This window comes from Taurulus bubalis, assembly GCF_910589615.1.
Source record: "Taurulus bubalis genome assembly, chromosome: 13".
NCBI lineage: Eukaryota > Metazoa > Chordata > Actinopteri > Perciformes > Cottidae > Taurulus > Taurulus bubalis.
The window spans coordinates 2,354,346-2,376,642 of record NC_136601.1 but is presented as its reverse complement, the minus strand read 5'-3'; the positions used below and the strand labels follow the sequence as shown (position 1 = coordinate 2,376,642).

The window sequence follows — 22,297 nt, the reverse complement described above, 5'->3', positions numbered from 1 at the left end:
TGCTGAACTGAAGGCTTCTAAATATCACAGTGACTGCACCATGAAAAGCGCAATTTTGCGCAATTCTTAGCTCCGCCCTCTTGTGTCACCAAAAACCAAGACGGCGACGGCTAAAAACCAAGATGGCGACGGCTTCTAAATATCACGATGGCTGCACCATGAAAAGCGCAATTTGCCATTTTTTTTTGTCCGATTGCAAATATCCACGAGTCAAATTATAAATATTGGCAAGAACAGAACAGGCGGAACGACGGCGGAGAGAAAAAGACCAAAGAAGTGTTCGTCCTGGAGCTCCAGGTCCTGCTGGACGAGGCCACCCTCACATCCGGAAGCAATGGAAACAGCTTGGCTGTGAATGTTCAACAACTCTCTGAAGACGGGAATCATTCCTCCGCAGCTCTGCGTGACCTTCAGCGCCGATCTTTGTGAATTGGACTGTTGCTGCTGAGGCTCATCTGCACAGAAAGAGCTGGTTCTGGCCAACACGTCTGCTCATCACCTCATTCAGATACGCAGCTCAGGAGCATCTCGCCCTTTGAGAATCACACGGCTTCCTTTGTGTCTCGTGATGCAGGTTTAGCGACTGCCAAAGTCTGTGGACTCGGCCCCCCGATGCGTTCCAACATGGCCGCCTCACAGTGGCGTGACGGGGACTCTGTGCAGAGTCTTCTTGAGGATTGACGTCAAGAAAACTTAAAGGTACTATAGGGCTCATTTATACTCGTAAAGGCCTTTCCAACACACTCACACTCACACACACTCACACACACTCACACACACTCACACACAGCGAGCCACCATGCGACGTGCTGGCTGCACCATCTGGACTGGGATCGCTGGGCGAGTCCCAGCTTCAGATCTCCACCGCTGACATGTGTTCACGCTTTGTGTTGAGAGGCTTTGAGAGGTTTGATGTAATCCTCAAGCTCAGGTGGTCTGGGACGGGTCTACTTCCTGGTCCAAGAGTCAGAACTAAACACGGAGAAGCAGCGTTCATCTTTTAGCGTTCAGCAGACCTGAAAGCTGCAGGTCTGCTGAGACCCTCATAGACCACCAGAGACCCTCAGGGATCCTCAGCTCCTTTAAATCCAAAATTGAAGACTTTTCTGTTTGCTGCTGCCTTTAATTGAACCAGATTCAAGGATATTAATCAATTTCTGCGTCTCACTACTACATTTGACTTCTTAAACTGCACTTCAATGCAACGTGGTCCACTGCCTTCCTCCTCTAAACCTCTCTGCTCCTGTTTCACTGCAGTGGACCTCCTAGGTGAGCCTGATTATTTATGTATTTATGTTTTTAATCTCTGTCTTTGTTGCTCACACCTCCTTTACTTCCTGTTTTCTGCTCTGGACCTCACAGCGATCACCTGACCAACGGCCCGCCGGCTTCTAACCTCAAGCAGTTTTAGGGCTCTTTTCTTTCTCCTTTTACTCTCTGTGGCCTCGTTCTTCACTGCTATGTAAAGGTCCGGCGCCTCTATGGAAACACACCGTCATGGTGGAAGTGAAGAGAAGTCAAACACGTCTCGTGTGCAGTAGAACAGCTACAGAGCCGTAAATCATGAAGAAAGCAAGCTGCAGCCTGCAGGTCAGTCAAAGTTTCACAGAGTTGTTGTCACGTGACTGCTGGTGTCAGGAGAATCCATCATGGCTCCAGATGTTGTGTTACAAGATCACACAACAAGAGTCTTTGTCTGAACAGAAACAACGCAGACGACCTGCCACACAGACGCTCACGTCACCACTGAGGTTTATTTACAGACGAGCCGCTCTGTCTCTGTAATGGAATGAGCGCTCACAAGAGAGCCAGAGAGCAAGATGGCCGACCATCCATTTAATCAAAGGAGATCAATGGACGGCAGCCTCATCAATTAGAGTTAACCCCGAACTACTGGAGAGGAGAGGAAGAGGAGGAGGAGGAGGAGGGGAAGAAAGAGGAGTGGTGAAAGGAGGAGAGAGGAGGACATGTGATGTTAGAGAGAGGAGAACGAGGGATGAGGAGGAGAGGAAGATGTGAGAGGACGGAGGAAAGAGGGAAGGAAGGCAGGAGGAGGAGGAAGAGGAGGAGGAAGAGGAGGAGGAAGAAGAGGAGGAGAGTCGATGGGGTTGGACTTGATTTATAGCTGTGATACACTTCAGAGCTTTTAAGTGCTGTCCATATTTTCCATCTGATAAGAAGATTGAAATTATTCAGCCGGGCCTCTATCTGTGTGTGTGTGTGTGTGTGTGTGTGTGTGTGTGTGTGTGTGTGTGTGTGTGTGTGTCCAGTGCTAGTAAGCAGATGTTAGTTGACCACATAGCAAACACTTCCTGCTAGCCATCCCTATGACATCATCGTTAGCGGTTAGCTCACAGAGCTACGACTCTGTTTGAGTTGAACAGTTTCAACGTCTTCTGTTAAAAACAATCCGTCGGTTTAACTAGTTTTCTCATTTTTATTCATTCTTAATAAAGTCATTATGAAAAAAAGAGAGTAATTTTCTTTTGTTTTAATGTGTTGCTTTTTTTGGAAAAGCACTTTGAGCATTAAAAAGTGATCTAAAAGATTATTCTGATTACTATTATTTTAACTATAATAATAATATCACATGTTGCACTATTTGTGAAGATTTAAAGGATTCACTTTAGAATATTCCATAAACTCGTAAACCAGAATTGCCGCTTGGCAGCTTCACTGCAACTGGGCTCAAAGGGTGAAGGTCTGGATGAAGCCGGTCGGCGTTAATGTTTTGGGTGAATGGACGATGAAACGTCCTGGATGTCTTTGAACGCCTCGCGAACCCAAACTCACGCTAAACATTTCAGCAGCCGGGAAACCAGAGCGGCCTGCAATGCAGCAGGAAGAGGAATTGGTATTTCAAACAGGCCGTTTCTTTCTTTCTGTGTGTGTGTGTGTGTGTGTGTGTGTGTGTGTGTGTGTGTGTGTGTGTGTGTGTGTGTGTGTGTGTGTGTGTGTGTGTGTGTGTGTGTGTGTGTGTGTGTGTGGATGGAGGGAAAGAAATAAAAAAGACAGCAGTTAATGGGAGAGACGAGCAGGAGAGAGAGACAGAGCAGGTAAATGCTCTGTCTCTCTCTCTCTCCCTCCCTCTCTCTTCCTCCCTCTCTCTCCCTCCCTCTCTCTTCTTCCCTCTCTCTCTCTCTCCCTCCCTCTCTCTTCCTCCCTCTCTCTCCCTCTCAATCGAGTCTCAATCGACTGCAGCTAATAAATCTGAGTAGAAACGACACCTTAATTCCCTCTTAATGCTTGATTGGGAAGCAGCGAGGCGTGTGCACATTCACGCTAACACACACACACACACACACACACACACACACACACACACACACACTCACACACACACACACACACAGTCATAAGAGATGAGCAGAGAGAGAAATATAAGAAATCACGTGAAGAAAAGATTTTTACTTGTGATCCTCTTTCAGCTCTTTGGCTAGTTTTTATATTTACTGTACTTCTGTTGTATAAACATAACCAAGTACTTCTGTTGTATAAACATAAGCAAGTACTTCTGTTGTATAAACATAACCAAGTACTTCTGTTGTATAAACATAAGCAAGTACTTCTGTTGTATAAACAAAAGCAAGTACTTCTGTTGTATAAACATAACCAAGTACTTCTGTTGTACAAACATAACCAAGTACTTCTGTTGTACAAACATAACCAAGTACTTCTGTTGTATAAACAAAAGCAAGTACTTCTGTTGTATAAACATAACCAAGTACTTCTGTTGTATAAACAAAAGCAAGTACTTCTGTTGTATAAACATAACCAAGTACTTCTGTTGTATAAACAAAAGCAAGTACTTCTGTTGTATAAACATAACCAAGTACTTCTGTTGTACAAACATAACCAAGTACTTCTGTTGTATAAACAAAAGCAAGTACTTCTGTTGTATAAACATAACCAAGTACTTATGTTGTATAAACAAAAGCAAGTACTTCTGTTGTACAAACATAACCAAGTACTTCTGTTGTACAAACATAACCAAGTACTTCTGTTGTATAAACATAACCAAGTACTTCTGTTGTATAAACAAAAGCAAGTACTTCTGTTGTATAAACATAACCAAGTACTTCTGTTGTATAAACAAAAGCAAGTACTTCTGTTGTACAAACATAACCAAGTACTTCTGTTGTATAAACAAAAGCAAGTACTTCTGTTGTATAAACATAACCAAGTACTTCTGTTGTATAAACATAACCAAGTACTTCTGTTGTATAAACAAAAGCAAGTACTTATGTTGCATAAACATAACCAAGTACTTCTGTTGTATAAACATAACCAAGTACTTCTGTTGTATAAACATAACCAAGTACTTATGTTGTATAAACAAAAGCAAGTACTTCTGTTGTACAAACATAACCAAGTACTTCTGTTGTACAAACATAACCAAGTACTTCTGTTGCATAAACATAACCAAGTACTTCTGTTGTATAAACATAACCAAATACTTCTGTTGAATAAACAAAAGCAAGTACTTCTGTTCCATAAACATAACCAAGTACTTCTGTTGTACAAACATAACCAAATACTTCTGTTGAATAAACAAAAGCAAGTACTTCTGTTCCATAAACATAACCAAGTACTTCTGTTGTATAAACATAAGCAAGTACTTCTGTTGAATAAACAAAAGCAAGTACTTCTGTTCCATAAACATAACCAAGTACTTCTGTTGCATAAACATAACCAAGTACTTCTGTTGCATAAACATAACCAAGTACTTCTGTTGTATAAACATAAGCAAGTACTTCTGTTGCATAAACATAACCAAGTACTTCTGTTGTATAAACATAACCAAGTACTTCTGTTGCATAAACATAACCAAGTACTTCTGTTGTATAAACATAACCAAGTACTTCTGTTGCATAAACATAACCAAGTACTTCTGTTGTATAAACATAAGCAAGTACTTCTGTTGCATAAACATAACCAAGTACTTCTGTTGTATAAACATAACTAAGTACTCACTAAATGCTTCTTACCATGACCCAAACAGGAGAAAACTTTATTACACCTGATTGACCAACAACAACAACAACAACAACAACAACAACAACAACAACAACAACAACAACAACCAGGTCCACAGGAATAATACGTAATATTTCGTCACAAGCTGATGAAATGCGGTTCAATCAGGAATAAGAACCAAGCGAGCGCGATGTAAATGAAACAGAGTCCTGCGTCGTCATGCCGATCAAACAGGAAACGCCATAAAAGGACGTGATGTGAGATCCAGGGACTGAAAACAGAATTTATATAACAAAGCAGAGGATTATCACCCCATTGTCTCTGCTGTGCGTGCACCCGAGTGTGTGTGTGTGTGCGTGTGAGTGTGTGTGTGTGTGTGAGTGTGTGTGTGTGTGTGTGTGTGTGTGGCTGAGTCGTGTCAAGGCTCCTCTTCTGGAGGTGGATCGTTCATCTGCTCAGCGGCGACAGCAGCCGTCAGCCTCTGTGTGAGTGATGGCTCCGAATCTGAACTAATCAGCCTGCTGCACACACACACACACACACACACACACACACACACACACACACACACACACACACACACACACACACACACACACACTGTGACCAGTGTTTTGGAGATTGGAGCTCACTGCGACCTGTCATTTTTCTGTCGTGCGCACATTGAGTTAGTGCAATAAAAGCGTGAATTTTCAGAATAATGTCACTATATTCTGAAAAAGAAAGTCATAATGTTTGAAGAATAAAGTAGATTTCAAAATAAGAGCATATTAATTGCAATCATAACATTTTACTGGTCGTCATAAAGGCAACAACTTTCTTCTGGACATCTCTTTAATCTCTAAAAGGCAATATGTAAATCTGCACATTTTAAACGTGTGACCTACAAACTAGCATTTAGTTTAGTAACTTCAACTTTGGATCACAACTCCTCAGTTCCTCACTGTGTGTCTTTCTGCAGCAAAATACTTGATTACCATATTTTATCCCTCCCAAATATTCTATTTCAGATCGCCACCTACTCGATATGCATTTCATATTCATACAGTTGGTGCTTGTGGACCGGACACATGGACAGATGGCTTTCATCCACACTTGAGGACCTGAAGAGAGAAACAGAGCGTGGCGTCCTCTCCTCCTCTCCTCGTCTCCTCCTCTCCTCGTCTCCTCCTCTCCTCCTCTCCTCCTCTCCTCCTCTCCTCGTCTCCTCCTCTCCTCGTCTCCTCGTCTCCTCCTCTCCTCGTCTCCTCCTCTCCTCCTCTCCTCCTCTCCTCGTCTCCTCCTCTCCTCCTCTCCTCCTCTCCTCGTCTCCTCCTCTCCTCCTCTCCTCGTCTCCTCCTCTCCTCGTCTCCTCCTCTCCTCCTCTCCTCCTCTCCTTTTCTCCTCCTCTCCTCCTCTCCTCCTCTCCTCCTCTCCTCGTCTCCTCCTCTCCTCCTCTCCTCGTCTCCTCCTCTCCTCGTCTCCTCCTCTCCTCCTCTCCTCCTCTCCATGTCTCCTCCTCTCCTCCTCTCCTCCTCTCCTCGTCTCCTCCTCTCCTCCTCTCCTCCTCTCCATGTCTCCTCCTCTCCTCCTCTCCTCCTCTCCTCCTCTCCTCGTCTCCTGATTTCTGTTGTTCTTCTTCATTCTCACATCTCTAATATGATCCTTCTCCTTCTCATTTTTCTTCTATTCTTCACTTCAAATAATGTCCATTCATCTCCACGTCTCTTTCATATTTTCATCTTTTTTAATCTTTTAGTTATTATCACCTCTTTTATTCTGAAGGTTTCTTTACTTCCCTTTCCTGCCTTCTCTTTTGTCTCCAATCTTTTCCCCATCGCTTTTTTTCTCCTTCCCATTCTCTATTTTTTATTGATTTATTATCTCCCCACCTTTACCGTTGTTTCTACATATCATTATTTTTCATCATCTCTCTCTCTTTCTGCTGTTCATTCTCTTCCTGGAAATATCTCCTAAAAGACGACATTCCCAGACAACAAAACCTACATATTTGTTTCCCGGGTTCTGTTTTTGAAGTCCCATCCCATTTGACATTAATACACAAGTTATGTAACAAAAGTACTTCTACGCTGAAACAACACTAACTAGTTTTGCAGCGTCTTCACGACGTTAACGTTCAAAATATGTTTCCCTCAAAACATAACTGAGAATGCAGTTTAGTTAATCCTAAATATATATTCTTTGAGTTAAAATGAACACATATCCAACTTTTAATCTAAAATAATGATGTTATTTTTAGTTTGTGGCTGAAACAAACTTTGCAGCTCACAGTTTTTTTTTCTCGCTCCTCTCTGAGTCACATTGGAAGTGAATAATGAATTATTTCTCAAACAAATAGAAAAGAGCTTTGGGTCTCTGACATGCAGCGCTTCAGCTGCGTCTCCCTCTCACATTTCAAAGAATCTGTGATTCTGAATTTAGATCTTTTCTCCGTTCATAAGACAGAAACATCGCTCCCTCCTCTGCCTCCTCTACACCTCTCTCTCCTCCATCTCTCATCTTTCCTTCTACAATGTCAATCCTGGAGGGAGATAGAAAGCAAATAGGAAGGAGGGAGAGGAAGCAGCGGCGGCCGCTTGATGAGAAAAGAAAAAAGGGAAAGCGTCGACTGGGAAGAGAGAGACGTGAGAACGATGGACAGATGAAGAAAGACAAACAGAGAGATGGAGGCGGGATTGTTTGTTTCCTTTGTACTTTTCTCACGTCTCACGTTTCTCACGCGTTTGTGTTTCACATAAACATGACGAGTCATCTCAAGACATCCGCTCCTCTCTCTGCAACACATATCAAGCGCACCCTCTGATTTAAAACCTCCAGCTCCACACCAGCATCTCTAGAGTCGCTCTGTGGAGGAAGTTACTAATGTAACCCTGTGTCCGAGCTTGGTGCTACTTCTAGGGAAAGTCTTGATTGACCAGTTCTTTGTTAGTATTGAGTTTTTGACTCACAGCACAGCTGGTCAGCTAAAAATGAAAACATTAATATTTGCTTCCAGTGAAGCGTACAAATCAACATATGTGGAGAATAAAAGTTTCCAAATTAATAACCCCTAAAAACTGATTTATTCATCATCGCATCGTGTGTAACATGAATTGATCAAAGCATATCAGGTATGGAATATTGCATGATGGACTGATTCAAAATGAGGCCAATCTTTTTTAATGGATGTCAGATTGTGAGGCAACAGACTACGGCTTGTTTTCAGCATCGTCTCCACCCGTGTGAAAATATTTGGCGATGAAACTAATGCGCGACTCTTTCGAGAGAAGCCGTCACGACATCGACAGCTGCCGATAGACTGAGTCTCTCAGGTCTCTGTTTCCTCTGTGAAAGATAATATTGAAAAAGGAAGAAGAGGAAGTAGAGGAAGTAGAGGAAGTAGAGGAAGTAGTCCAGACTCACCCGTGTTGTAGTGCTTGGTGCAGTAGCGCAGGTCCTTCTCCTCCTTGAGCAGGAACTGAGGCAGCGTCAGGCCGTCGGCCACCTGCACGGCTCCCTTCTCGTCCCACTCGAATATGAGGTCGTTCATGGTGTAGCCGACTGGAGGAGAGAGGAGGGGCGGGACTTAGGCTGCTTTCATCACTGTGAGGTCATTTGTGATATTCTTCTTCTTCCCGAGGAGGAGGAGGAGGATCTTTCTGCCTCTGGTTGGGGTGAAGGGTCACCACCCCGTTCTAGATTCTGTTATTTACCAAACCGGGTCCTGATGTTCGCTGTTCCTTTTCCAGCGATCGCTCACATCACCGATACGTTTATTTAACTCGTCTTTTTAACTTTCATATCAGTTGGAGAAGAGGAACCATTTCTCTCCTTTAGTGATGGTTTGCTATATTTGGCCATAGGGACTAGGGTTGAAATTTAGCCTGAGCTAAGACACATTTACCCCTGGGTTGATTGATGTGTACGGTCCCTGTTCAAATAAATAAATAATGAAATGAAAGAAGGAAGGAAATAACGGAGAAAGCGTGACATAAGTGGAGGAAAAGATGGAGCGACAGTAGGAATATAAGAAGGAACTAAGGCAAGAAATAGAGAAGGAAGGAAGTGAGAATGTGTGAAGGAAGGAAGGAAGGAAGGAAGGAAGGAAGGAAGGAAGGAAGGAAGGAAAAAGTAGAAGTAAAGGCAGGGAGAAAATAAGTAAAACGAAATATTAAAGAAATGAGGACAGACGAACACAGGACTTTCACCCAGGAGAGTCAACTTATTTGATCATAGTTTTGTTACACACCTGACCTAATTTTACTTGTATGTAAAATATGTCACTCATTCTAGTAGTTTTGTCGTGTAAGGAAACCGAAAACTAAATAAAGCTTTGTTGGAAGTTTATGTCTCACTGTGCCGCTGTCCGTGGTGCTGAAGTAGCACACGGATTTGTAACTGCAAATTTAGAAGCATGAATGAAAAGGCCAAAAATCACATCTGTGTGTGTGTGTGTGTGTGTGTGTGTGTGTGTGTGTGTGTGTGTGTGTGTGTGTGTGTGTGTGTGTGTGTGTGTGTGTGTGTGTGTGTGTGTGTGGTGACTCACAGCTCTCCAGCTGCATGATGCACGTCTGGACGTCCATCGGGAAGTTCTTCAGATCCATGGGACAGGCCAGGATCAGTGTTATTCTGCAAACACACACACACACACACACACACACACACACACACACACACACACACACACACACACACACACACACACACACACACACACACACACACACACAGAGTCACTTAGTGCTAAGAGGATTATCCAGAGCTTTATCAGTGTAACTCATCCAGGCCACCTCACCGCACAGAGGCAGATCACGACGTGTCTGAAATTGATAGAAATAAATACACAAAAAAATACAATAAAATCAAATCCATGCTGCCTTATCCAGACGGATTCAATTTAAGTGCAACAATAGCTGAACATGAATCGGTTACTGGCATCAGAAGATATTTATATAAACATTTAGTTTCATGCTCACACAAATACTCGGACGGATTAATACGCCGCTGAAAATAGTCCCGAAAGATGCACCCTTCCTCCCTTTTGTTTGATAAAAATAACAGAGAAATACAGAATATTTCATATTTATTTGAGTAACTTTTGTGAAACACTTCAGTCCGCAGCTGTTTTAGGAAATGACTCTTTCTTTTGTGTTTATGTTTTAAACACTTCCAGCTTCATCTGCTAGTCATTTAATAAACAATATATTTGACCAATATTAAAGCGGAGACGGAAAGCTGAAGGCCGTGAGAACCGCGAGGTCAGAGGTCAGAGGTCAGAGGTCAGAGGTCACGGCTTCTTCTGCTTCTCTGCCGGAGGACCAACAGGATCAGAACCTGCAGGAATGAATCTCGTTTCACGGAACGCTGATCCGTGAAACTCAGAAAATTAAAACGTCGGAGGCGGCCGGTCCCGCGTCGGCGTCGCCGTGGCGACACATTAGGTTTTCCCCGAGTCTCGGGCTCCGAAATTAATTACTGCTGTCGCGTGGAGGGAACGTCTCTCTGCAACTGCTCCCAGAAATTAATGGGAAAAAAAAGTGATGTAACCGATTCGCTGCATCGCTGAAATGAAAAGCGTTCGTTTTGAAACGAGATATCAAAACGCTGGAAACACGTCAGACTTCAGAGAGAGAGCGGATTATTTTAAATTAGAGATGCAAATGTCTGTGTTTTCAACAATTAATTGAAGCAGTTAGTTTTAAATATCACTCCATACATTGTGCAGTCTGTAAAATAAATATGATACTTATAAATAATGGTCTTAGCGCTGCTAATTTCTTAATTTTTAATGCTTTTAACTGAAAATAATTGATAGTTCCACTAAATTATAATTAATCTTGTGTGAAACCCTTTCTGTAACCATCTCTCTCCGGGTCCATTTAGCAGCAGCTTCTGGAGCTTTCAGTCACATCACATGGTCTCCAATGGAACTCTGACTCCGTCTGCTCTGAAGACCATGAGACGCGACTGAAAGCTCCAGCAGGAATACTAGTCGGCTCTCCTGGCGATCCTCCATCTTAAAAATCAGCTTTTCGGACTAATTCCCATGATGCTTTGCGGCATGTTGTTTAAATCAGGGAGCTCGTTATCTGTCAGAGGACTCTGGAGGTAATTCTGAGATTTAACAAGCTATTAATAATCATCATCATCATCATCATCATCATCATCACCTCTAAGTCCCTAAATATTAAGTAAGAAAACCCTTAAAAATAATAATAATAAAAAAGGAAAAAAAAAACAGCTCCCAGTTTCTGCAGAGTCGGCGCCGTCAGCAGGTTGTCATGACGAGCAGGAGGTGATTTGGCTGCACACACTCCAACGACACACACACACACACACACACACACACACACACACACGTCCAGTCGGCCTGATGTACAATACTTTGCAGCGTTTGCACATCGTTAGCCCCGACAGGATGCTGAGCGTGTGTTACACACACACACACACACACACACACACACACACACACACACACACACACACACACACACGATGAGGCCTCCACAGATGTCCCACTTTCTTCAGCTCTGTGGTTTCCTGTTTGCTGCATCAAGACACCGAAATGCCAAATGCTGACCCCAAAAAAAAGAAGCGCGTCCCGCTCTGCATCCAGATGGAGCGGCGCTCCGACCCTGCAGGTGATTCCTGTGCTTTTGTTCCAGCGTGCAGGAGGAGTCACACGGGACAGATGCTGAGGCTGATGACCTCACGACGGGACGAACACGTTTAATGTGCTGCGCTGGGAGAAGATGGAAGAACAACGCTGTTCTACAAGCGAGCAAACATATTCTGTCATGGAAAGGAATCTGCCAGAATTCATTCTTTTTCTCTTCTTTTTGGGGATAATGTGTTTTAATGAGTCAGAGACATCGACAGCACGGGCTGTGAGACTTTTTACAACAGAACAAATTATAATCAGCAGCACTTCCTGGTTGCAGTATTATCACTGCACTTATCTATTTGATGGAAAAGAATAAAAGAACCGAAGCAGAACTAACTTCCTATAAGTCATCCGTTAAAAATAATAATAAATAACCCTTTCTGTTTCCTATCATGCGCTTGTTATGTTCTGGTTGTGCACGGAAAATAAAGAAAGGGAAATTAAAATTCAAGTCTAAACTATGCGACACATATGAGAACCTTTTGTCTCCCAATCATGAGACATTATTTAAAATATCCTCGTATGATTTACCATCATGTTAGATTTTGTGGTAGCACTTTATATCAAATTCACTATTTATCATTAGTAAAGCATGAATAAACACTGAATTCATCATTTATAAAGCATTATTCCAACATGAACACTCATTAGTATGCAATGAACTTGAATTAATCATAAATTGCAGCTTTTTTTTAATCATTTACTAACACTTTACAAATGATCTTATTAATCATCTTAACCTTAACAGTTGCTTTAATTTGTTTTTTAACCATAGTTCTCTTCTAACACGGGTTACGGTCGTTTAGAAATGTAAATTAAGTTAAACAACCATGTGGTTACGGAGATTATTAAATAAAGGTAAATATCCCAATATCTCATTTACACATGGGGAATCCATAATTTATAAAGAATGAAACATGTATAACTGTTTATAAATTCATACTAGTGAGTGTTCATGTTGGAATAATGCTTTATAAAAGATGAATTCAGTGTTTATTCATGCTTTACTAATGCTAAATAGTGTGTTATTATAAAGTGCTACCGATTTTGTTTTAGAGAAAACTGACTTTTTCAAACACATTATGTATTTCGTACTAAAATCCTTCAAATCAAAGAATACAAAATGTTCCTTTAGACGTCACGGCCCACAAACGTGACGCCAGCGATAAACATCGGGGGGGAAGCAGAGTAAACAACATTTACAAGAACCCATTTTCTCCATCGCTCCTCTGGACGCATTAATATCCCGCCGCCGCCGCCGAGATGGAGCTGATGGACGGAGGACTCGCTCTGACGTTGTCGAGTTAACGAATGAGAGCGGCGGGTTCATCCCGTTTTCTACCCGACGATACGATATCTGTGAAGGACCAATCTCACCAGAACGAGGCTGATAACGGATCGGACTCGCCGCTGGAATACTAACCGGCTGAGTAGATTACATGGCGGCTGCGCCTCTTTCTCATTCGGCCCTAAGCAGAGGCAATAAAGGAGGAGGAGGAGGAGGAGGAGGAGGAGGAAGAGGGGGAGGAAGAGGCGCCGGCGGGCTAAAAGGTTTTGTGGGCTGAAGGCAGCTATAACTCTGAGAGCCTTGAATGGGATGTGGAACTCTGGAGGAAATAAAAAACCTGCAACTCTGACGCAATAAGAGACGAAGACGAAGGTCTTTGGAACGCAATAAACAGGAAGTCGGCGCCGTCGCCTTCTGTCTTCCATCATAGTTTGATAACCGATTGTTTCAATATAACCTTCAGACTTATTACCTTTCTCCTTCCCTCCTCTGCTGCGACTCTAAACTTTTCCTATTACGGTTAAATCTCTTTTAAATGACCGTCGGACAGTTACAGCCCAGCGGCTTCACGGCCGCGGAGAGTTCATTCTCCAGTTGCACTTTTAATGAAGTAGCCTGGATGTGAGACTTCATCCGGCTTCCCTCCGCTCACCGGATGCTGTACAGCACGTTGCCGTTTTTAGAGATGCGCAGCAGCTTGTTGTCGGTGGTGACCTCGTGGAAGTTGGCCCCCTTCTCGTTGGCGAAGAACAAATCGGGTTTCCAGATGGAGTCCAACATGGAGGGGTCGAGGTCCAGCGAGTCGTCGGGGTACTCGCTGTAGGCCAGCCGGGGGTCGTTCCACTGCTGCCGGAGGAAGATGTTCACCCGGTAGTCCTGAGAGGAGACAGAGCACAGAGCGGGTCAGAGGCGCTGCAGAGAGACATCTGTTCTGTGGAGGAGGAGAAAGCAATCAGACCTGGCTCTGCAAGCTGGACACGGACCAGAATGCAATGCGGCAGCCACATGGGCGCCTTGTTGTGAGTTAAAACAAGCGAGGGGAAGTCTACGTTGATGCATTTGTCGGGTAACTTCTGCACGGCGGCGTCCGTTGTTCAGTATTTACGTTAAGTGGACGGAACTTTATTTTGAAAGGACTGTCTGCATGTAAGGAGTGAACACTGACACGTGTTGCTGGCTTCAACAAAACATATGAACACAAGCAGAGATATTCAGTGCGCAGAAACGCAGCTAGCGCATGTTAGCTTCTCCAGCTGGAGTACTTTTGTTTTGAGTGACTAGACATCAACACTTCACTTCCTGTTATCTCTCGTGAAATAAAAGCCCTTTTCTTCAAGGTGAAAAGCTTAAAAAAACAGGATTAAGGAGCTGGTTCTCTGGACATCAATTCGAGTTGAAGTTGGACGGGAGATGTATTTCATATCCGACACATGAATCGTTCAGATGGAACTATTTTTGATCCAAACGGCCCCGTTTGCTCCATCGCATGACTTTATCATTTATCTTTGATAAAGCTAAAGCTTTCGTCTCATACGACGATCACGACTTCGTCCTGTGGAGGTCTCATCTCTCTCATCTCTCATCTCTCATCTCTCTCATCTCTCTCATCTCTCTCATCTCTCATCTCTCTCATCTCTCTCATCTCTCTTCTCTCTCATCTCTCTCTTCTCTCTCATCTCTCATCTCTCATCTCTCTCATCTCTCATCTCTCTCATCTCTCTCATCTCTCTCATCTCTCTCATCTCTCATCTCTCTCATCTCTCTCATCTCTCATCTCTCTCATCTCTCTCATCTCTCATCTCTCTCATCTCTCTCATCTCTCTCATCTCTCTTCTCTCTCATCTCTCATCTCTCTCATCTCTCATCTCTCTCATCTCTCATCTCTCTCATCTCTCTCATCTCTCTTCTCTCTCATCTCTCATCTCTCATCTCTCTCATCTCTCATCTCTCATCTCTCTCATCTCTCTCATCTCTCTCATCTCTCTCATCTCTCTCATCTCTCATCTCTCTCATCTCTCATCTCTCATCTCTCTCATCTCTCATCTCTCATCTCTCTCATCTCTCTCATCTCTCATCTCTCATCTCTCTCATCTCTCTCATCTCTCATCTCTCATCTCTCTCATCTCTCATCTCTCTCATCTCTCTCATCTCTCTCATCTCTCATCTCTCATCTCTCTCATCTCTCTCATCTCTCTCATCTCTCATCTCTCTCATCTCTCTCATCTCTCTTCTCTCTCATCTCTCTCTTCTCTCTCATCTCTCATCTCTCATCTCTCTCATCTCTCATCTCTCTCATCTCTCTCATCTCTCTCATCTCTCTCATCTCTCATCTCTCTCATCTCTCTCATCTCTCATCTCTCTCATCTCTCTCATCTCTCATCTCTCTCATCTCTCTCATCTCTCTCATCTCTCTTCTCTCTCATCTCTCATCTCTCTCATCTCTCATCTCTCTCATCTCTCATCTCTCTCATCTCTCATCTCTCTCATCTCTCTCATCTCTCTTCTCTCTCATCTCTCATCTCTCATCTCTCTCATCTCTCATCTCTCATCTCTCTCATCTCTCTCATCTCTCTCATCTCTCTCATCTCTCTCATCTCTCATCTCTCTCATCTCTCATCTCTCATCTCTCTCATCTCTCATCTCTCATCTCTCTCATCTCTCTCATCTCTCATCTCTCTCATCTCTCATCTCCCTCATCTCTCATCTCTCTCATCTCTCTCATCTCTCTCATCTCTCATCTCTCTCATCTCTCTCATCTCTCATCTCTCTCATCTCTCTCATCTCTCATCTCTCTCATCTCTCTCATCTCTCTCATCTCTCTCATCTCTCATCTCTCTCATCTCTCTCATCTCTCATCTCTCTCATCTCTCTCATCTCTCATCTCTCTCATCTCTCTCATCTCTCTTCTCTCTCATCTCTCATCTCTCATCTCTCTCATCTCTCTCATCTCTCATCTCTCTCATCTCTCATCTCCCTCATCTCTCATCTCTCATCTCTCTCATCTCTCTCATCTCTCATCTCTCTCATCTCTCATCTCTCTCATCTCTCATCTCCCTCATCTCTCATCTCTCATCTCTCTCATCTCTCTCATCTCTCATCTCTCTCATCTCTCTCATCTCTCATCTCTCTCATCTCTCTCATCTCTCTCATCTCTAATCTCTCATCTCTCTCATCTCTCATCTCTCTCATCTCTCTCATCTCTCATCTCTCATCTCTCTCATCTCTCATCTCTCTCATCTCTCTCATCTCTCATCTCTCTCATCTCTCTCATCTCTCATCTCTCTCATCTCTCTCATCTCTCATCTCTCTCATCTCTCTCATCTCTCTTATCTCTCTCATCTCTCATCTCTCTCATCTCTCTCATCTCTCTCATCTCTCATCTCTCTCATCTCTCATCTCTCTCATCTCTCTCATCTCTCATCTCTCATCTCTCTGAACCACGAGGCTCGATGCAGAGAAAAATTAATTTGGCAAATTACATCCAACCGGCAAAACCTATCAAGCATAAATCCCAGAACCCCCGTGAACAGGAGGATGTAAAAACGTAACCGCGGGGAGATGCTTCTCTCAAGATGGCCGCGTGCCGGTGGAGGCTCATGCAGGGTCACCGCACCGCCGCCTCCAGACGCCGGCGCTCCCCACGGGGAACCGGACGGCGTGATGGACAGGACGCCGCGGTCGCCATCTCTCTTTTTTGTCATGCCCGTGAGCCGCTGTGTGGCCTCAGAGCCGCTCAGCCTTGCAGCTCTCTCTCTCCTTATTGCTGTTCTCTTCCCTGAAGGCTGCTGTCCGCTGTGGTTTGATTGATAAAGCGCTCTTTTGTTTTTTTACAAAACAAAAGAGTCAAAGTTGCCAGGAATAGAGGGATGGCGACAGGCAGATGGATGTGTGGAGAGTCGGCCCGGTACAAAGCTGGAGGGCGGCCGAAGGTCATCGGGCCGCCGCTCCCTCTTTGGTCTCAACGCCGGGAGATGGAGAGATGGAGAGATGGAGAGATGGAGAGATGGAGTGGGAGGACAGGCGGAGAGAAAGATGAACAGGAGATAGAGGGCCGGGTTTCAAAGACGCTCACGAGTCACTTCAAAGAACAGAGTGTTTTTGCAAAGAGGAGGATGGATGAGACTCAAAGGACCGACGCACGACCGCCAGCTGCAGAGCAACAGAGGCTTGTTTCATGTTCCTCACTTCCTCTCTCAAGTCTTTTGCCTGAAGGGAGCCATCTTTGGTGGCGTTTACAAACCATTTACTACAGACTGCATGAAGGAAGTCACCCGCTGGTTTGTGGACGGATGTTTTGAAGCCTCGAGTTCCACGGTTGTGGCCGTCGCCATCTTGACTTTTAGCAACCAATGGTGCACATAATTCACATCGGCAACGTCGGGTCTTTTAACTCTGATGGATCTGCGCTGGCCGTCCGTGTTACTGCATTCAAGCTTTTCTAAAATGATGACAGACACCATCGTCTAATCTTAAAATGCATTTTGTTCACATCTACAAAATCTGTTTTCATAAAAGTTAGGGGAAATAAATCTCAAATCCTCCGTAGTGTTAAATCCTCATGTATATATATATTTATATATAAAGTCTTGTTCAAATACGACTGCGGTCGGATGTTTGACTTTACTGATCTAAATCAAAGATCCAGATGTAAAAGGTTTCCTCCAGATGGAGTCTGAGTCCATGGAGCTGAACCTCCGCAGTTTACCCGAGAGATCCACACCTTCATGGGTTTGCGAGAGCTGCAATACGACGAGCAGGGATGAGATCACGTTGCCGTGGACTCGCCCTCCAGCAGGGGGCGTGTGCTTTGGGGGAGGGGCTTAAATTGAGTCAGGTTGGAAGCTTTGAAAATCGACACCGTAATACTTTGATGCAAATCTACGGGAAATGATTACAGTGACCATGCTTATATTTTGATGTGAACGCAATGCATTCTGGGAGTCACAATGCTTGCTCCCATGACCCCAATGGTCACTTTCACAGAAATGTACTGTTTACTGCTGAAAGATTACTGTACATACTGATTACAGTACAATATTATACACAATACAATTATACAGTATAATTTTACATATACATTTATATATATATATATATATATATATATATATATATATATATATATATATATATATATATATATATATATATATATATATATATAGTTGATATAACATATTTCTGTATGCTTGGATTACAGTGAATTGCTGTATTCTTGTGATACATACAATATTCCATAATTGCCAGTAATTCCCTGTAATTTGACAGTAAAAGGTGTTACAGTCGTCAGAGTTTGAATGAACGATAAAGAACAAAATGAATCTGGAAAACAAAACTTTGACACTCAGGTGTTACTCCCAAAACAAGCATAGTTTTTACAATGTTGTAACACAAGATACTGTGTTCTGTGTGCTCCTCCAGCATCTCGTCCAATGGCTGCTTTGAGGGTTAGAACATCGAATGAAAAGTTGTTTCCAGGCAGAAAATAGGAACTGTTGCTCCCTTTGAGCTTTATTTTAAAACCTCCGCCGCCTGCTGTCCGTTCCCCGCCTCACGATCTGAGATGGAGTGTCTTCATTCGGCGTGGGGTGACATTTACCTCGCCCTGCATCCCCCTAATTGTCAATTATTCTCAGAGCACGGAGCTCGGCCGCTTCGGCCGTGCCGGAGATCATTAAGCTGCGTGGTGTTGCAGAAAAGCATCGGCCGGGACGACGCGGGGCCAGCAGCCCAGCGGGTGGCATTTAAAGGAGCAATCAGCCACAGTGCTGTGTGTGTGTGTGTGTGTGTGTGTGTGTGTGTGTGTGTGTGTGTGTGTGTGTGTGTGTGTGTGTGTGTGTGAGAGAAACATGGCAATCAGCTCCTCTGAGACCCATTCGCCCGTTTATCACTGTTTATCCCACGGAATATCTCACACGAATCCAATGAGCTCGACCTTTTCGGGGAAGGAGTCGCCTTGATGAAGAATATGATGAAGAACCTGAAGCGGCGCGGCGATGAGGAGCGTCTGTCCATGGAGGAACGAGAGGATGCAGAGGGGAGGCGCCCACGCCGGCACCATCCGTCATGCAGCCGCCTGCCGCTCGACACCGGCTTGGAATGGGCAAAGGATGGAGAGAGCGGCCTTGGCGGAGTCGCTAAAGTCAAAGAGGATTATGGTTCCAGTGAAGTCAGACCTGTTACAGCTAATTGTGGAGACGCTACTGAACTCTTCAGTGGCGTTTATTTACGTTAAAGAGACTCATCAATCATGCAGCTACTCCGGCCTTATGTCCTGCATTGATAGAAGGCGTGTCTTAAAATGTGCATTCTCTCTGCTGACCACCAGGGGGCGACTCCTCTGGTTGTATAGAAGTCTATGAGAAAATGACTCCACTCTTGATCTATTACCATTAGTTTATGGTTTCAGTCTCAAGTCTTCTTCAATACAGCATGATGTTCATTTAGTAAGTTATGGTCATTTAGAGTCAAACAGACCATAAAGCAGGGGACGCTTTAGGGGGCGGGGCTACAAGGTGATTGACAGGTTGACACCAGAGACGTATACGACGTCTCTACATCGCTCCTCAGTCCATATGTGGTAACTTCCGTTCATCGGTTGCGTAAAAAAACGAAACATGGCGACGCCCGTAATCCAAGATGGCGACGGCAAAAAAATTAAGAAACTCGAGGCTTCAAAATATCAGTCCGCAAACCAATGAGTGACATCACGATGGCTACGCCCACTTCTTTTATGCAGGCTGTGATTGACAGCACAACCAATGTTATACATGTGTTTCACACGGGACACGAACGGCGGCCTCCTGGGTGAAAGTCCTGTTTGTTTGATCCATCTACCACTTGTTATTCTTTTTGTCATAACCGTGGATGTATAAAGAATGAAGAGTGCAAAGCGGTGCATGTGCTCAAACCGAATGCAAAAAACACCCACATTCCACTGCACCCCGGTTTCTCCGTTAAACTCATTCATATTTTATTTTGAAATGCCTTGAAAGCCAACCGTGAAACCACAGATTGTTTCATGGGAAAAAAATTCATCTCTCGGATGTCATCTGGCCCATAAAACGTGGGTTTCGCGGGTCACGGGCTCCTCGTGGCTGCAGATGGATGCACATCCAGCGCGGTAAGCCGAGAGGCCGACGGGCGGTGCAGCACACCCGTATTCAAATGAGGGGGAAGTCATTCGCGGGTGCAAATAAACGATATCGGGGAATGATTTAGAACTGTGTGCGAAGCGGACGGACATGTCGTCGGCTCCGTGATGAACACTTGAGGGAAAGTGCTGCAGGAAGACGTGACGCTCCTTCCTCTGCAGGCTCACACTCGCGGTGTAATATCCTGACAGAAGGCCGGCGGAGCGGAAAGCGCTGGAATGTTCCAATCCACCACCGCCACGCTGCTGGGAAACCATTAACACAGGAAACGCTGTACTTACACAATTCCGCACTCATTTCAGCATGTATTAAACTCAGGCAGTAAACCACGCATGGGAGACTGCAATCTTCCTCCCCCTCTTCTTCTTCTTCTTCCTCTTCCTCTTCTTCATCTTGTTCTTCCTCCTCCAACAAGCAAGCGACACCAGAGGAAACAGCGGCGGCCATGTTATAATTCCACGCCTGTCATCACATCCTGCCGGCTCCCTGGAAGCCGCTCAGGTAAAGGGAGGAAGAGGTCGGAGGTCACGGAGGCACATCTGCTCAGAGTGAGAGAGGAACAGGATGTTCTCACTGGGTGGCCTCAAAAGTCGGGGTCGGGGTCACCACCATCACCATGAGACGTCTCAACACTGCACTATGATGCAGGAGTTGTGCATAAAGAACCTGTTTCCTCACACTATATCACACACTGGCAGCTTCACGCCACGGATTCAACCCGGTTGGACCAAACGGTTCTTCATGTGCCATCAGGACATATTGCAGCAACTGAACATCCCAGAATAAAAAGGTGATTTTCTGCTCTCAGCCGGTTGATATTTGGACCAGAACTGTGAGACTGAAATAGTGCTGACTGTGTGCAGCTGCAGAGAGGCAGTGCAGATATCATACAGTCTGTGCTCACGTTCTCATAAAGGTTATTCTACAATAATCGGTAGAAATATTGTCTTCTTTTTCTTTCTCTTTATTAAACTTGAACGACCGATAACTATTCTATCGTGGTTATTGTTTCCAGTGACTAATGCAGTTATAGAAAGAGGAGGGTCTGAAACCCTAACGCATATGGATAATTAAACTTAGCCCATGTTGGTAATTTGACGTAATATAGCGCACGTTAAGTTGAATCAAACATGATCATTTTACAAGTATCTTATATCCTAGACAAGTTATTTTGTCTCAAAAGCTTGTTCATAGAGAAAGAGAGAGAGAGAATGAGTAGAGAGATAACTGTCTGTGTGAGTGTGTGTGTGTGAGTGTGTGTGTGTGTGAGAGAGAGAGAGGGAGAGAGAGAGAGAGGTGACAAAGGGAAGTAGAGGGATTGAGGTTTAGTGTGAAGGATAAAGAGTCTGACGCTCTGTGGTGAAGGAGGTAAAGTACACAATGACCAACTCTCCTCTATTACACGTCTTACACGTCACCTTAAGGTTTAGTCAATATACAATATACAATTAAAAAACATAGATATTGCTCAAACATATTAGATTTAGAGATTTATTGACGAAGTGAATTATTAAGACGAAATACAAGATAATACAAGCTATTAATATACACATAGAGGTGAAGTTCATTGTTAACTAAATCATATTACTTGAGCCTATTAATAATAAGAAATATGAACATTATATAAATCTGTTTAAGTCCTTTTATGTTTGTATCGTTCTTTTTCTTTTTCTTCCTATTTGATGTCTTTTAATAAATTATTGACAAATAATGGTCCAGTGGATTTAAATGTCTTGGTCCTGTCACTTTGATCCACATGTGATGTGACGTGTGTGTGTGTGTGTGTGTGTGTGTGTGTGTGTGTGTGTGTGTGTGTGTGTGTGTGTGTGTGTGTGTGTGTGTGTGTGTGTGTGATAGAAAGTGAAGCAGAATGGTGTGTTTGATTTTCAAGTGTGTGTTTAACAGCTGGTGTGAGGACAAGTCTGTTCTCATAAGGAGAGGATGAAGAGTGAGAGAAGGGGTTGCTTGTGTGTGTGTGTGTGTGGGTGTGTGTGTGTGTGTGTGTGTGTGTGTGTGTGTGTGTGTGTGTGTGTGAGGGACAGAGAGAGAGACAAAGAGTGAGCAGGGAGAGCGCTGAAACAGGAATAAAGTCGCGTACCGCCGGGACTTCAACACGCACTGCGCCATTCTACCAACTCCATCTATCACTGTGCTGCGGTCCCAGCAGTGTGTGTGTGTGTGTGTGTGTGTGCGAGTAGACTCTGCACAGAGGAGCCGTCCTCGGCCTCCGGCTCG

At 44.0% G+C, this 22,297-nt stretch overlaps 1 protein-coding gene across 3 annotated transcripts in view; it reads right to left on the bottom strand.

Annotated features, from left to right (window-relative positions):
* glra1 (glycine receptor, alpha 1) overlaps positions 1-22,297 on the bottom strand; it is a gene marked incomplete at both ends in the record, with an annotated part of 112,720 nt that overhangs the window by 27,390 nt on the left and 63,033 nt on the right. For all 3 annotated transcript variants that reach the window (XM_079228283.1, XM_079228284.1, XM_079228285.1), the window contains 3 exons: positions 8,380-8,517; positions 9,503-9,585; positions 13,561-13,784. In XM_079228283.1, the coding sequence (XP_079084409.1) occupies positions 8,380-8,517; positions 9,503-9,585; positions 13,561-13,784 (445 nt within the window). The remainder of the gene's footprint in view (positions 1-8,379; positions 8,518-9,502; positions 9,586-13,560; positions 13,785-22,297) is intronic.